At 50.5% G+C, this 13,868-nt stretch overlaps 1 protein-coding gene across 2 annotated transcripts in view; it reads left to right on the top strand.

The window, feature by feature from the left end:
• KCNT1 (potassium sodium-activated channel subfamily T member 1) overlaps positions 1–13,868 on the top strand; it is a 68,354-nt gene that overhangs the window by 2,606 nt on the left and 51,880 nt on the right. Inside the window, exon 2 of one of the 2 annotated variants that reach the window (XM_040531205.1) lies at positions 7,930–8,091. In XM_040531205.1, coding sequence (XP_040387139.1) covers positions 7,997–8,091 — 95 coding nt within the window. In that variant the 5' untranslated portion in view covers positions 7,930–7,996. Of the gene's footprint in view, positions 1–7,902; positions 8,092–13,868 lie in introns of those variants that run through there. The other variant, XM_040531204.1, reaches the window with a different exon arrangement.

Raw genomic sequence — 13,868 nt, 5'->3', positions numbered from 1 at the left:
GTCCAGGTTTGGCCATACTGGATAATTTGGATTCATCACCATCACTTCTGAACTCGCAGAATAGCAGCGAGCCTTGTGGGACCCCACAAACAATGTTTGCTTCATGTTGCCCTTCTGTTTGTTTCCTGCCTCCTAAACCAGGAGACATCCCCCCCTTTGCCCCATTACAGCCCTGGTCTGGCAGGCAGGTTGACAAGCCTGCCTCTCGGGGTTTATTCCTGTAAGCCTTTGTATCCCCGAGCAATGTGAAAAGACTCTTCCTCCTCCCACGCCTCTCTATTATTTTCTGCTCTCAGTAGAAGGGAGCATTCTGCAGGGGTCTGGAGTGCCAAGAAGTTTCTTCTCTGTGCTTTGTTCCTGGCTGCTTATAGCAGAAGGGAGGATTTTCCCAGCAGATCATTAGCAAGAATTAGCAGTGTCCTGATTTTGCAGCCGCATTTTTTTTTTTTTTTAATATGAGCCTGAAAAGTATTGGGCACTGGCAGATTTGGGAGGGCATGTAAGAGCTGGGGGCAGAAGGGTGAGTGAGAGGATCCTGTGCTGTGGGATACCAGGTGAGCCCTTGGTTCCTGAGAATAACAATCCTGGGGAGTAACGAGCTCTGCCTGGAGGGGCTCTCCTTGCTCACCCTGATGGCAGCTGGGAGCAGATAGCTTTCTCCTGCCTGCAGCCAGGCATCTACTGAGATGAGGCTTTTGGCTGGCTCCCAAGGTGGGGTGGATGAAGTCGGTCCCAGGTAAGCTCCGCGTGGGGAAGGGAAGCCCCAGGAAAAATAAATAAATAAAAGATTGGGCAACAGCAAGAGGGTAAAGGACTGTCAAGGCTCAGTTTAGCTGGAGGAAAGCTTTTCTGTGCCCCAGGCTGGAGGGAGGAGGTCTGCCTGCACCTGCAAAGGGGCGTGCTGGCAGGATGGAGCCTGCGATGGAGCGGGCTGTGGGGGATGAGAAGGGTCTGCTTGGGAGAGCTGGAAGTGGCCAAGACCCACTTGACTTTCTGGGCTTCCTCGTGATGTCAGCAGCTGGAGCAGGGTCCCCAGGGACAGCTGCTGGGTGACACGGGAAGGGTGACACAGGAAGGGTGACACGGGAAGGGACATAGCACGGCGAGATCGGGTGGCCGGGGAGCGCTCAGGCTGAGAGGTGTGGGGGCAGGCTGCAGACCCTGGGCCCGGAGCAGTCCTGCAGCCAGGAGGCATCTGAAAAGACCTCAAACCTTGGAAAAAGGGGACAGAGACCTGTGGGCGAGGTTCCTTATGGCATCTCCAGCTCGTGGACATATGGACTGCCCTGGGGCTGGGCAGCGAGCGTGGCCGCATTGAGAAAAGCGACAGCTAAAGGAGGTGAACAGAGGAGTCGCTGAGATGCGGAGGCTTGTGGTGTTGCCGGTAGGAATTATATTCCCCTTCTTACACAGGGAATAGTAGAGGGTTGGCTAGTGGCTCCGGGAACAGAGCAGGGGGCTGTGACAAGTGCATTGCTCTCTTTTTAGTTTAATAATCTGATTCGGTTTAATTTTTGTTGTGGTTGTTTAGAGTGAATCGTGAGCCTGTTGTCCCTGCCCGTGAGAGCATCCTGTCGTTGAAGGCCCGGTGATTTCAGGGAGCCTGGTGTGCAGGGCTTGGAAATCCCCAGCGGCACCGAGGGGCCTCGTGGCGTGGGAGCGTGAGGGAGGGACAGCTTCTTACTCCCAGCAGCGGTCATCCTTGTCTCTTGGCTTCTTGAACTTTGGGAGTGATTCCGCTTTTAAGTGAGCTTGCACGTGCTTCCAGGCCACCTTGCGGACCCAACGTCATGGTAAGACAAAGGCTCCAGTCCTTGCTGGGAAGGGCTGAACTCGGGGAAACCTGCTCTTCAGCTGGAGCTTGTGAGGGGAAAATCCACTCTAATGGTGAAATCCATAAATAGCCCCGGAGATCGCCGGGTCAGCAGCTTCCCGGCAGGGTTAGCGACCTCGGCTCGCAGGCTGGGAGCGTTTCAGATCTGTCCTTCCTGCACAGGCTGCTCGTGGCTGAACTGCTGGGAAGGGCTGGGCAGGACGGGTGGCCACAGGCAGCACTGGGTTGGGGTGTCCTGCCTGTCCTGGCCTACACTGTTTGTGTCTAGGGGGCTTCAATCCCCCCAGATGTTAGGTGTAACTAGATGCATGTCACGATTGGAAACGTGTTTCTATGCCTCCGTCTCGCTCCACTGCCGTGGCAGCCCCAGGCCAGGCTTGCGGAGGAGGGAGCCGGTCTGCTTGCCTGCCAGAAGCAGTGCGCAGGGTGTGCAGGCTCTGCTCCCCTCCTTTCCCCCGGCATTATTTTGGCTTTGCAGTCTCCTGGGGCATCAGCCCGATGTGTTTACCTCTGCCAGGAGCAATCGCTGCAGGCAGCAGGGCTGGGCCAGCGGAGCTTGGTGCTGGCTTGTGCCACTCGTGTGCCTGATGGGCGGCGTGTTTCTGCTCGGACAGAGGGGTGACAAGCCTTCTCGGCAGGGCTTCGGCTGCGGGGAGTTTTACCCTGCGGTACAAACTGTACGTGTGCATCAGGCCAGAAGGGAATGGGGATATGTGGCACTGAATTGCTAATACAGGGTTGTCTAATAAGAAAAACGACTCTGGACCTGGAAGGTACAATTTATACTTTTATCTTCTAGAAAATAGCGTTGCCAGTGGGGAGAACGCTTGCGGAGTTGTGCACTGACTCACGCTTCCTGTTAGTTTTCAAAGTGAAATACACAACATGCTAAATTTTCTGCAAGGCCTGTGGAGCTAAATTGCCTCTGCTTGTTGAAAGCGAAGCAATAGATGGATTCGTCAGAGGTCTGAGCAGTTTTATGTAGAAGTTTCGAGCAACTGCAGCCCCTGCCATGGACAGTGTGGCTGTCCAGGGAGATGCAAACGTGGATGCAAGAGTTAAATTTGGGAGACCGAGCACTTCATATCTTGCATGTGTGTGGGGATGTTCTGCACCCGCCGTACCCACTAAGCATAGCCTGGGACAAGGCTGCCAAGAGCAGCTGGAACAGTGGCATGGACATTATGAGGGGCCTCTTCATATCCTTTGGAGCACTTAAAACTCTTTTTGAATCAAGAAGTGTGACCATCATACAAGCAACAAGAAGCTGATAAAAATTAAATGATGTGGAAGGTGTTTGCTTGTAGACACAGAAATGTTTACGAAGAAAATGGTCTTATTGAGGCAAACAGATCGCCCCCATCTTCTCCTGATTCCCTTTCTCTGTGTCAAGCTGAGGGTTGTAGTGCCTAGGTCCTCAGTGCCTGTCGTTTGAGCTCTTCTTCATACATGATCATGGAGTAGCACTGCAAGCTCACCAGTTCATCGCTGCTGCCCCCACGCTTGGTCTGTGGAGTTGCCCTCAATGAACGCTCCTTTCAAGTGGTGTTTTATGAGGGTGTGCTGGGGAAGGCTCCGTTCGTGCATCCTGCAGCACTTTTGTTCCTCGTGGATTATTTTTAAGGTTGGGAGGCGTTCTGATTGCAATCGCTTACCTCTTGGCTATGAGACTTGTGTTTAGAAGACAGAAGAGATGTTTAAAATGTGTTTTGGGGGGAAAAGCCTTGTGTCCTGTGTGTGCTCTTCCCCAGCATGGCCCCTTGCAGAAGGGCACTCAGCTCCTGGCCAAGAGAGCGGTGCCCACGCGTGCAGCAGCAGCAGAGGGGCGCAGCCCAGCTCCGGAGGCAGTGCCTGCTTCTCCCTACGCACTCGGGCCATTAGGAGACCCCACAGGGATGTCACTCAGAAGGGAAAAAAAAAAAAAAGAAAAGAAGGGGTAATGACAACTGTAACCCGGTAACCATAAGAGCTGTGGGAGGAGAAGCAAATAAATGATGATTATATATATTTTAATAAATATAGAAAATGAAAGGGCAGAATTTCCTGCAGGGCTCTGTTCACAGGCAGCAGCTGACGGGACCAGGGCTGGGGGTGGGCCAGGAGCTTGGAAACCCACGTGCTCTTGTGGGACCTTGTTCTTCCTGCTGTGGGGGAAGAGAAGGGGATGGGACTCGCCTTCTGGAGGGGGAGCTCAGGGCCCAGAGAGCTCCCGCTCCGAGGGTGAGAGATGGCACGGGCTGGCTGCCAAGCATGTCCTGCGCAGCATGCAAGGAAGCATCAGAGGAACTTGGGTTGTGTCCATCCTCATCATTGACGTATGCAGTCAAAAATAGTGGTAAAATCCGAAAACGCGCTGCAACAAGCTACCAGCCTGTGGGGTGTCCTCTGAGGCAAAGCTGTCTCTGGGTGCTAAGGACCAGAACCACATTCGATGAGCTCCGCAGGGCAGGTGGCTGGGCACAGCTGCAGCTGGTGCAGGCAAGTGCCTGGGCTGTCACTGCTCTCTTCCGTGTGCCTTCAGTCTCTGGGGACCACACTGCCAGCAGCAAAGCTTTCCTGTGTGCCCTGTGGGGAAATAGAGTGAGGGAAGAAGGAAGGAGATCACGACCAGCCTGTGCATGAGAACGCTTACCGAAGAAAACCAAGGCTGGTGCAGCTCTGAGACCTGGTGGAGCATGCTCCAAGGGGCAGTTGTGCTTGCTAAAATGGCACCGTGACTGTGTCACGCTGCAGTTTAGTGGTAGAAGAGAGCGACAGGGAGGTTTCGGGTGGATCACGCTCGGCTCGATCCCAGCTTCTGTGTTCCCAATACACGGAGCAGTAGGGTGTCCCCCTCGCGGCGTGCTGCTCGCTGCGGGGAGCCGGCCAAGCTGGGGGAGAGACGGTGTCGTAGCGATGAAGTGGAATAGTGTTGAGGTTTCCATATGCTGATTACAGCATGCATTTTTAGTTGTACGTGGCTCTGGAGGAAGGAAGGAAAGGCAAGATAAAAATAAAGCTGCAGTCCTGTATTTAGCTATAAACCACTTTGGGATTTTTTTTTTTTCAGTAGTATTTGAAGACTATGCAATAAGCAAGCTTGTTCATGAATTTTTTATTTTATACCACTATTGCTTGGAAGAACTGTCTGTGTTGCTGTGGCATTTCTGTAGCTCAGAATCCCAATGTTTGGGCGGAGAGGAGGGTTGCAAATTCTCTGTACCGATGTAAGGAAATCTGTGTGCACTGCAGTAGCACTTTTTTTTTCTGAAACATTGATTTGCAACGTATCTTAAAGTCAGTGTGTAAGAAAGACATCTTTATCAAATAGGTGCATGCAATACTTGCCTTACCCAACCTTCATCTGAAGCCAGAATAAAGAAATGTGCCAAACTTTAAAAATTCTGAATGATTCTATATGTGAGAATAAACAAGGAATGTATGCAAAATGTAGGTGTTACTGTGGATGTGAGAACAAACTCAGATGCAAATACATAGCAGAAATTGTGTTTCCAAAGATACTGTATCGCTGGATTTTATTACAATTTCTTAGAAGTAATAAAGTACATTGGCAAATATTTGCTTTGCTTCATGAATTTTGACGCATGGTCTGAGGCCAAAAGAGATGGATTAATTTGGTTTAAAAAGAGCGATGTTAAAGAAACAATCAAACAAAGGCTTGACATTTGAAGAGGATGGCCGTGCACAGATAAGGGTGCCCTTAGCTTTCAGTGGGTGCAGGGTCACAGCAGCCCTGCCTACATGCAACCTACGTGCATCAGGAAGGACGTGATGGCAGCTCTGCGTAAAGGTGCCCTTTCCACATGGCAGTCGGTGTGTCCAGAGCTGAGCAGCCTTAGCTTTCTGCCTTTCCTCCGGGAAAAGAAGCAACATGCTCGATCCTTTAAACAGGCACCTAATAATCAAAGGCAATTACTGTGTGTAACAGTCCACTTCAAATGCAAATACAATTGCCCACAATTGGAGTCAGCACCTGGCTCCCCATTTTAAAGCATGCAGTATAATAAGTATATAAGTATAATAATGCTTTTTCTTATTTATTCTTATTTTTTCTCTCCTTGAAAGTCCAAGCTTAGGTTGCTGTCCTGGCCTCACAGCAACAATAAGTCTCAGCTGGACCTGTGCTTTGTTGGGGGTGGCCTGGTGAAAGCAAGCTTTTGACATAACTATGGTTGAGCTCTAAGAGGAAAGACTTAATTGTGGCTTTGTGATTAGATTAGTGTTAGATCCTCTTTTGCAATGTGAGCTAGAGATGGACAGCTAACTTCTGTGCTTATATCAATTGATCCAGAGGGAGTCCTTGAGTTGACAGGAATTTGGTCTGATTTCTCTTAAAGACCAAGTTTCAGATCAATTTTTATCTTAGAATAACCTCCCTGAAGCCCAAGGCCCCACACAGATGCATTACTCAGCACAGAGCCTCGGCTGCAGTGTGCATATGGTAGCTAAAAGGAACTGAAAAGCTCTGGGGGTGTAGAATTAAGTAGCAAAAAAACTAGCAAAAATCATCTGAAGTGCTGGGAGTGAGCTGGGCTGTCTTCTGGGGCTGTGTTCAGCAGAAATATTGCACGCTGGTTGCTCTTCCAGAAAGTTACGACCAGCAGCTGCTCAGGACTTCGGAACCTGGTCAGCTGGGGAGTTACATATGGGGGTTGAGTTGTTAGAGGTAGGAGGTGATCTGGGGAGCCTCAGGTCTCTGCAGCCTGCAGCAAAAAGTTAGATGTCTGTTGATAATCTACTGTTAAGCTATTTGAAGCTTTTTTTTTCCTTTTTTTTTTTTTTTTCCCTCTTTTCTCCCCTGTATGAGCTTGTACACTATGTGCCGGAGGCCAAGCGATGGGAAGGTGGTGGTAGTGAGTCTTGGAGAGGCTTGGGGTGAGCCCCTTGGAAGTGCACCTGGCAGGAGCTGGACCCTTTCAGCTGTTTGCATGCCTCTCACTTCAAGCTTATGTGTGAGGGCAATCGTCTTGCTGCAGAGGTGCCACATTCCCTCTTCTGAGGTCTCCCCCTCCATCCTGCTTTCCAAAAAGGGCCTGTGAAATTGGAGTGACTCTCATGGCACAGATTAATTTGAAATTGAAGTCAGGACCCAGAGGCTCAGGACCAGGGTTGTGCCTTGTGTGCCTGTATGTTGGCTCTACAGGATTGAATGGCTTCGTTGCCTTGTGAAATTAGCTTAACTCCCATCAGCTCTAATTAGCAGCTCTAGCTGACATGGGGAGCGGTGTAGTACCCATGTTCTGTTTGGTGAGTGTGGTTTGACAAAGGAGAGCGAAGACAAGCTCTTAGCCATCTCGAATGCCAGTCTGAGAGCTGGCTGAGCTTCGTCTCTTTGCTGTGTGGCAGGAACAGGCTGCGTGTAGGTGACCGTACAAAGCCCTCTTTGTCTGAACAACCGCTTTGGATCTCTCCCAGGCTCCGCGATCCCCCGCACCTCTGATCAGAGGCGTGAGCACGCCGAGGGACGGGCGATATATCCTCTCGGCCATGACACTTGGCGGCTGGACAGATGACTGAGTCATCAGCCTTCGCGGTTTCTCATTTAATACCGGGACTGTCCGGGTGATTTAAGTGCCGGCAGTCTGGAGAGGAGGTTGTGCTTCTGCTCCCAGCACTGCCGGGGAGCCGTCTCCTTATCTCTCCACCATCCTTACTTTTTCCTTGGGGGGGGGGGGGGGGGGGGGAAGCGGAGGGGGAGGATCCGGCTTTGGCTCTCAGCTGTAGAGCTCCCCTGCGAGCTGTCTTTATTTCCCCTTGCCATTTCCAGTGGCTCCTCTCCTTGCGCTGCCCTGCGCAGCGAACCGAGCCGAGCCGAGCCCGGGGGGGGCCGAGCTCTGCCCCCTCCCCACGCCCGAGGCCGGCGGAGCCCCGCGGGCGCCCCCATGCCCCCGAGGGGGGCGCTCTGCCGGGGGGGCGCCGCCGCCGGCCCCGCAATGTAAATGCACGGGCGGTGCGTGCGGGGCTGCGGGGGGGTGGGAGGAGGTGCCGGGGGGGGGGGCGGGCAGGGCAGGGCAGGGCCGGGCCGGGTAGGGCAGGGAGCCCCCCCCCCCCCCCCCCGCCCCATCTCACCGCCGCTGCCCCCTCGTCTCCCGCAGGCTCTCGTCGCCCGGCGGCTGCGGGGGCCGCAGGAGCGGGCTCATCCTGGACATCGCCGCCCTGAAGATGACGGAGCTGGAGTCCGAGGTGCTGCCCCTGCCGCCCCGCTACCGCTTCCGCGACCTGCTGCTGGGCGACCAGTCCTTCCAGAGCGACGACAGGTTCGGGGGGCTCGGCCACGGACTGGGGGGGGACGCGGACCCGGGGGGGGACTCACGTACCGGGGTGGAGGACAAGTCCCCGGGGGGGGACACACGTCCCCGGGGGGGGACACACGTCCCCGGGGGGGACACAGTACCTGCGGCCGGGGGTCGCATGCCGGGGCCCCGCAGAGCTCTCCGCGGTGCTGAGCGCGCCGGGTGCGGAGCTCTCCGCGGTGCTGGCGGCGGCCGGGGGTGGGCGCCGGGAGGCGTTGGGTACATCGGGGTGCTGGGGTGGGTTTGGAGGAGCCGGGGGGGGCAGGAGGAGGAGGAGGGTGGGCCTGCGGGCTCGTCCCAGGCAGCTGGCGCTGCGGTGTGCGGGGGCACGGCTCGGGTGGGGGGCAAGGGGAGCACGGGGGCATGTTGGGCACGGAGTTGTGGGGGTACCGGGGAAGCAGACGTGGAGACTTGAGGGTCTGCCGGGCAGCCTGCTGTCCCTGGGAGTCCTGTTAAGGGATGGCGAGGATGCAAGGGGTTGCTCTCTGGGAGATGGATAGCGTACAGATGGCGAGGTGAGAGGCTGGTGAAACTCCCCGTTAAGCCGTGTGCATGAGTGCGGACGTTTATTTAAGAAGTAAAGCTTAGCCAGCCTGTTCTCAGAGACTGTCTTTGTGGCAGGGAATGCCGATAGGAGCAGATTGACTCGAAAGAGCTGCTGTGAATGAGGCACAACTCTCCCTTTCTTGGGCTGTCTAGGGAAATGGGCTATGTGGCTTGAGCACCAAGCCTGCTGTTCCTTCCTGGCTGGCGGGGGCTTATTACTAGGTTGACTGAGCTAAAGCGAGAGGAGGAATGTCATGAGTGGCAAGTGAATTCCGTAAGAGGAGCAATTACATGGAGAACAACAAGAATAACTGTCCTTTCAAGTCTGTACATATGATAAAATTCAAGGAGCTACAGTGCCAGTGGGGAATCAAAAAAAATGTCATCTTTTCCCATCAACTGACTGCACGATGTGAACGGGGAGAGCTGTAACCCATGTTGAAAATACCCCTTCCATTGCTGCTGAGTTACCTTTTGGGTAGCTGCTGTGTATCTGGTAGACCCGAAACAAAGCTTTTGTGCGTCTGTGTTAAAAGGTAGTCTCATTATTTCATGCATAAATGTCAGACAAAATATATATGAATTTGGGTTTGAGAATGTGGGATTTACAAATGTTCTAAATAAGCATTCCTAACTTTTATAGCTGCATAAAAATTGGTCTTTCTCAAAAATGAGTCTGTGATCCTTACGCTTTTAAAGCCCAGATTTCCCTAACAGGCACTTAAACGTTGATATAGTCTTACGGTATCAAGTGACAGGTTGTTTGGAAATTCCTGCTGTAGAAAATATCTGAATTTCAGAATGGTTATGATATGGTTCATTAGAATAAGTTTGAAGTTCAGCATTTCAGTAGTTTTCATATGTAAGTATTTTAATGGAACAGAAATGCAGAAGATAGCAATTACAGATTGTGTTTCTTCTGTGTTTCACTGTCATAACCCTTAGTTTTCCTTTTCATCTAGATTTGAATGTTTCTGATTCAGAATCTCTTTAATTTTAGTGTGGAGATACTCCGGGTTATTTTGGCAAATTAGCCTTGTTTCTCAAGGTGTCTTTGTTTCACTGCCTATGTGGGCTGTTATGTTTAGCTGTTTGGCTTTCCCTTCATTTAGAAAATAGCAACTTCACAGTGTTTGGGAGTGCAAATCTAGGAGCACACCTCTGCTGTTTGCATGTGGTCTGCTTGACCCCACTGGGAGTTCGGGGAGCCACTGCTGAGGGTTTTTGGCAGTGTCACTGCTCGGCCTCTGTTTCTGTCTAAGTCCATAGTGATTCTGGGACCTTAGAGGTGAAGCAAACCCTCCAGAGAAGCTGTGACTAGTAGGTTAATCTGTTCCAAACCAACTGAATCAGTAGCTGGTTTAGGCCAGCAGAAGAAAAGCAGACAGCCTTTTAGGCTATGCTGTGCTTATAAATACCGAGCAGCTCGGAGATGTGCTTTGAAGTGCTTTGCTACAGCACTGAGATGACTGTGGTATATTTATTAATCCATCCTCATCAGAGAGGATGCTGAGGAGACACCAACCCTGATCCGAGGTAAAAGAATGAGGTAATGCTGGAGCTTGAGGAGATTGCTGGAGCTTGATGAGAGCTTGCTGGAACAAGTGGGTAATTAGAGAGATGTGGTGTGGCAGGAGGAGAGATCGTGTCCAGACAACCCACAGAACTGGAAGAACTAATCAGTGAATAGGCAGGTGGAAAACATGGTGCCTATTTTACTTCTATTTTTGGACTGTGAAAGGTGAAGATAGTCAATCTAACCAAGTAAGGCTTATCCTTTGGCAGGTAGACTGACGTGAAAATTAAAATAATACTTTAAGTGTTGTGTGGAGGATGTTAATAAATCAGCCAGGAAACAAATAGGAAAAGACCATATAGAAGAGCAGTGGGGGAGGTAAGTGGATTTGTGCAATAGGGAGTGAAAAGCCTAATGACAAGCAAATCTAGAATTATCAAATGGAAATGCTCCTTCCAACATCTTCTTATTCATGTTTGGAACTCGCTGCCGTGAGGCATCTGGAAGACTTGGGGCTTAGCTGTGCTTAAATGCAGTGCAGCTGTATTTAAATGCTGTGCTTGGCATTTTTGCAAGGCAGGTCATTTAGTTTATAGAAACAGGATTAACTGCCATTCAGTTTTACATTTCCAGAGGATACAAACTGCTGTCTCAAGGCAGAAATCTGACTAATGGGGACTGGGAGGTAATTTCTCTGGGGACACTTCTCTTTGGGATCATAGGACTTGCCTCACTCACCTTTTCCAAGTCCTGTCTAGTTTAGAAGTTTTTTTTCCCTCTTTTTGGAAGGTTTTGTCAATGTCAAAGATAAAGAGATTGGTTCTCCTCTGCGATGGCAGTGCTACATGTCGTATCTCACTCGTGTTTTGCTGTCGTGAAAGTCATTCAGAGCCACTGGAACAGAGCAGTAAAGCCAGAGCTTGTGGTGTCGGGCCTGTAACAAAAAGAAGGTGTAGAAATGGGGGAACAAATCCTGCTTTTGCCTAGTTACCCTTTCACCCACTTGGCACACGACTCTTCGGATTATGGGAATCCTCTGTAACCATCTGTGTGTAGGAGCAAGGCCAAGGGCTGCTGGTGGAAGGGAGAAGGAGCCGAAGGTAGGATCCCACTGGTGCTGCAAGCCGGGGCTTCTCCAGCAAGGAGGGCTTCTGTTCCGAAGTGGTCCCGGTGTTTGCTGATTAAAGGCAGCTGAGAAAGCACATCTGCTGAATTGATAAATATTGTTTTATACCGCAAGCTGTGGCATCCCTCTGATCTTTGCTGCCCTGACTACAGCAGTTTTTGATCTCTTGTATTCTCTTTTCTTGGGCAGCATTGACAACTGGGTTGGGGCATGAATAAAAAAAAAAAAAAGCCCATAAATAAAATTAAACTGTATCTCAGAGCAGCACCATTAGGAACTTATTGTAGCCTAATTTAGATAGTCTGAATACTTTCCAGAAAATCATCATCATCACAAGCCACAGTCCTATTTACAGTAGCAAGAATTAATGGATATCACTTTGATTAAGTGCATTTTCTGAGACTAATTATCAGCAAAGAATCATTTTAATGGGTGAGGAAGCTTGGAAGAGCTGCTTGTGCAGAAGAATTCAGCAACATCTCTATAAAAATTTTAACGTCTCTTTTTCAAATCAAAGATTTTTGATACGTTGCATAACCAGGAAAAGAGAAGGTTTTAGCAACTAGGGCGAATTCTTTTAAATTTCTGCTTCCAAAGTTAGATTTTGAAAGCTTCTCCCTCTGTTAAGAGGTGGCAGGTTAGATTATACAAGGCAAAAGCAAGCAGTAGTGCTGAAATATCAGATTTGTAGAATCTTATCCTTGTAGTTTCATGCTAACATGCCCAAAGTGACATCCTCATCGGATGCATCATTACATTAATGAAAATGAGCCCAGTTCGGTGTCTTTCTGTCAGGTTCCTTGAATATATCTGCAGCTGAATCCCCACTTCATTGCCATTTGATTTAATGGGTAATTTCTCTCATTTTATTTGGAAGATGTGGATAGTAATTGAAAAATCTCCATTTGTGTCCAGAAGCTAAAGACATTTATTTCTGTGATGGTGAGGTAATGGTCAATGTTTTAGGTTTTGGCCTGCAAGTCAGTTCAGGCTGTACTGGCTGTACTAAGTGGTAAAGGTTTGTGCTTGGATTTAGGAGATCCAGCTCTGCTGCCCCCCTCTGCCACAAAACTCCTCTGGCTGAGGCTCTCCATTTGCCAGAAGTTTGACCACTTGCTTGAGAAAGAAATATTTATTGCCTAGTACCCAGGTACATCAATAAGTCACTGTTAAGACCCTATTTTCACCAGCCCTGTGTGCAGAATCTCACAAGGGGTGACTCAGTCTCACTTGTGATGCCCGAGCCCTGCTCCAAATTGAGTAATAAATAACTCGGGGGAAGATGCTGGGATCCAAACCCGAAATGTGCAAGTGCCTGTGTGACCGCTCGAATTGAATTGCATCTTCTCTGCTTTTGCCACCTGGCAAAGCAAAATCAAAACTTGTATTAATGGGATTAAGCTGTTTTCCTGAGTCAATGCTTTGTCAGATAGCCTTGGCCTGGTGCTGCTCAGGAAAGTATGGGCTCCTGGAAGCTCAGGCAGCCTGCGGCTGTAACACCCCTCCCCTAGCCAGCCCCTAGTGCCTTGCTAGAAAAGGTCGGGTGGGTGGTGAAGCTGTTCCCAGAGAAAATGCCAATGTGCCATCATGCCTGTGGCTCTGCTGTGCCAGCCAGGGCTGCGGACGAGACCCCGTTCAGTCCCCAGGTGCCACCTGAGCTGTCGGGGGGCTGGACGCACTGCACGCCTTGTGGGGCTGCTGCCAGCTCCCAGCCAGCGGGCAGGGGCACCCTGGGCCACCAGCCGCCTGTGGGATGGTGCATTTGGCCCCGGCTGGGAGAACTGACAGCGGTGCCCACAAACACATCACAGGGCAGGGCGTTAGCGGGCTTAAATCTGCCACCGGTCCCATTTGGCACCTTGGCCCTGGGCAGCGGGTCCTCTGCAGCAGGGGGCTGCAGGGGGGGCTGCAGCAGCTCCTTGCCTTTCACACAGGCAACACCAAAGTGCATTGCCGTGGGGTCCTCAGCCCAGCTCCTGGTGGGATGCGTGGGAGGGCAGAGCATGTTGGGAGCCTGGGGCGGCTTTATCAAACAGATATGGCTTTCCCTCTGTTTGTAGATTGTTTTTTTAATGATATATGGCCTTCTTAATTGCGGCTTGCTTTTTCAGTTGTTCTGAAAGGCTGTAGTGATGATTGCTAATGGGGTGTCTTAACCGATGTGCTGCTCAGGTTTTTTTTGAATTGAGGTTTCCTTGTACCTATTGATGTACCGCTGAGTATTCATCTTAATGCAAGAACCCCTGGACATCAGCAGGAATATTAGTAAAGTTATGAAAGTAATAGAGTAAGAGAAGAAACGCACTTCTCTTACAATTATATCTATTATTTTATAAACAAAATGTCATTACTCTTTTCAGGGATATTGCTTTTACTGTCAGCAACGGGCCCTTGCTGGCAATAAAAGCGAGTGCACATAGCTGCCTCGTGGAATGAGCGGAGGTGTCCCAGGAGTGATGCAGTACGTACAGCTGTGCCATGATGAAAGGGAAGCACAACATTGATTTTCAGTTATTTAGCACAACTTAACACTAAGGGCTCCAATTTCCATCC

Source organism: Cygnus olor, chromosome 19 (assembly GCF_009769625.2).
Source record: "Cygnus olor isolate bCygOlo1 chromosome 19, bCygOlo1.pri.v2, whole genome shotgun sequence".
Classification (NCBI taxonomy): Eukaryota; Metazoa; Chordata; class Aves; order Anseriformes; family Anatidae; genus Cygnus; species Cygnus olor.
The sequence above is the reverse complement of the archived record's forward strand: the minus strand, read 5'-3'. Positions and strand labels throughout refer to the sequence as shown.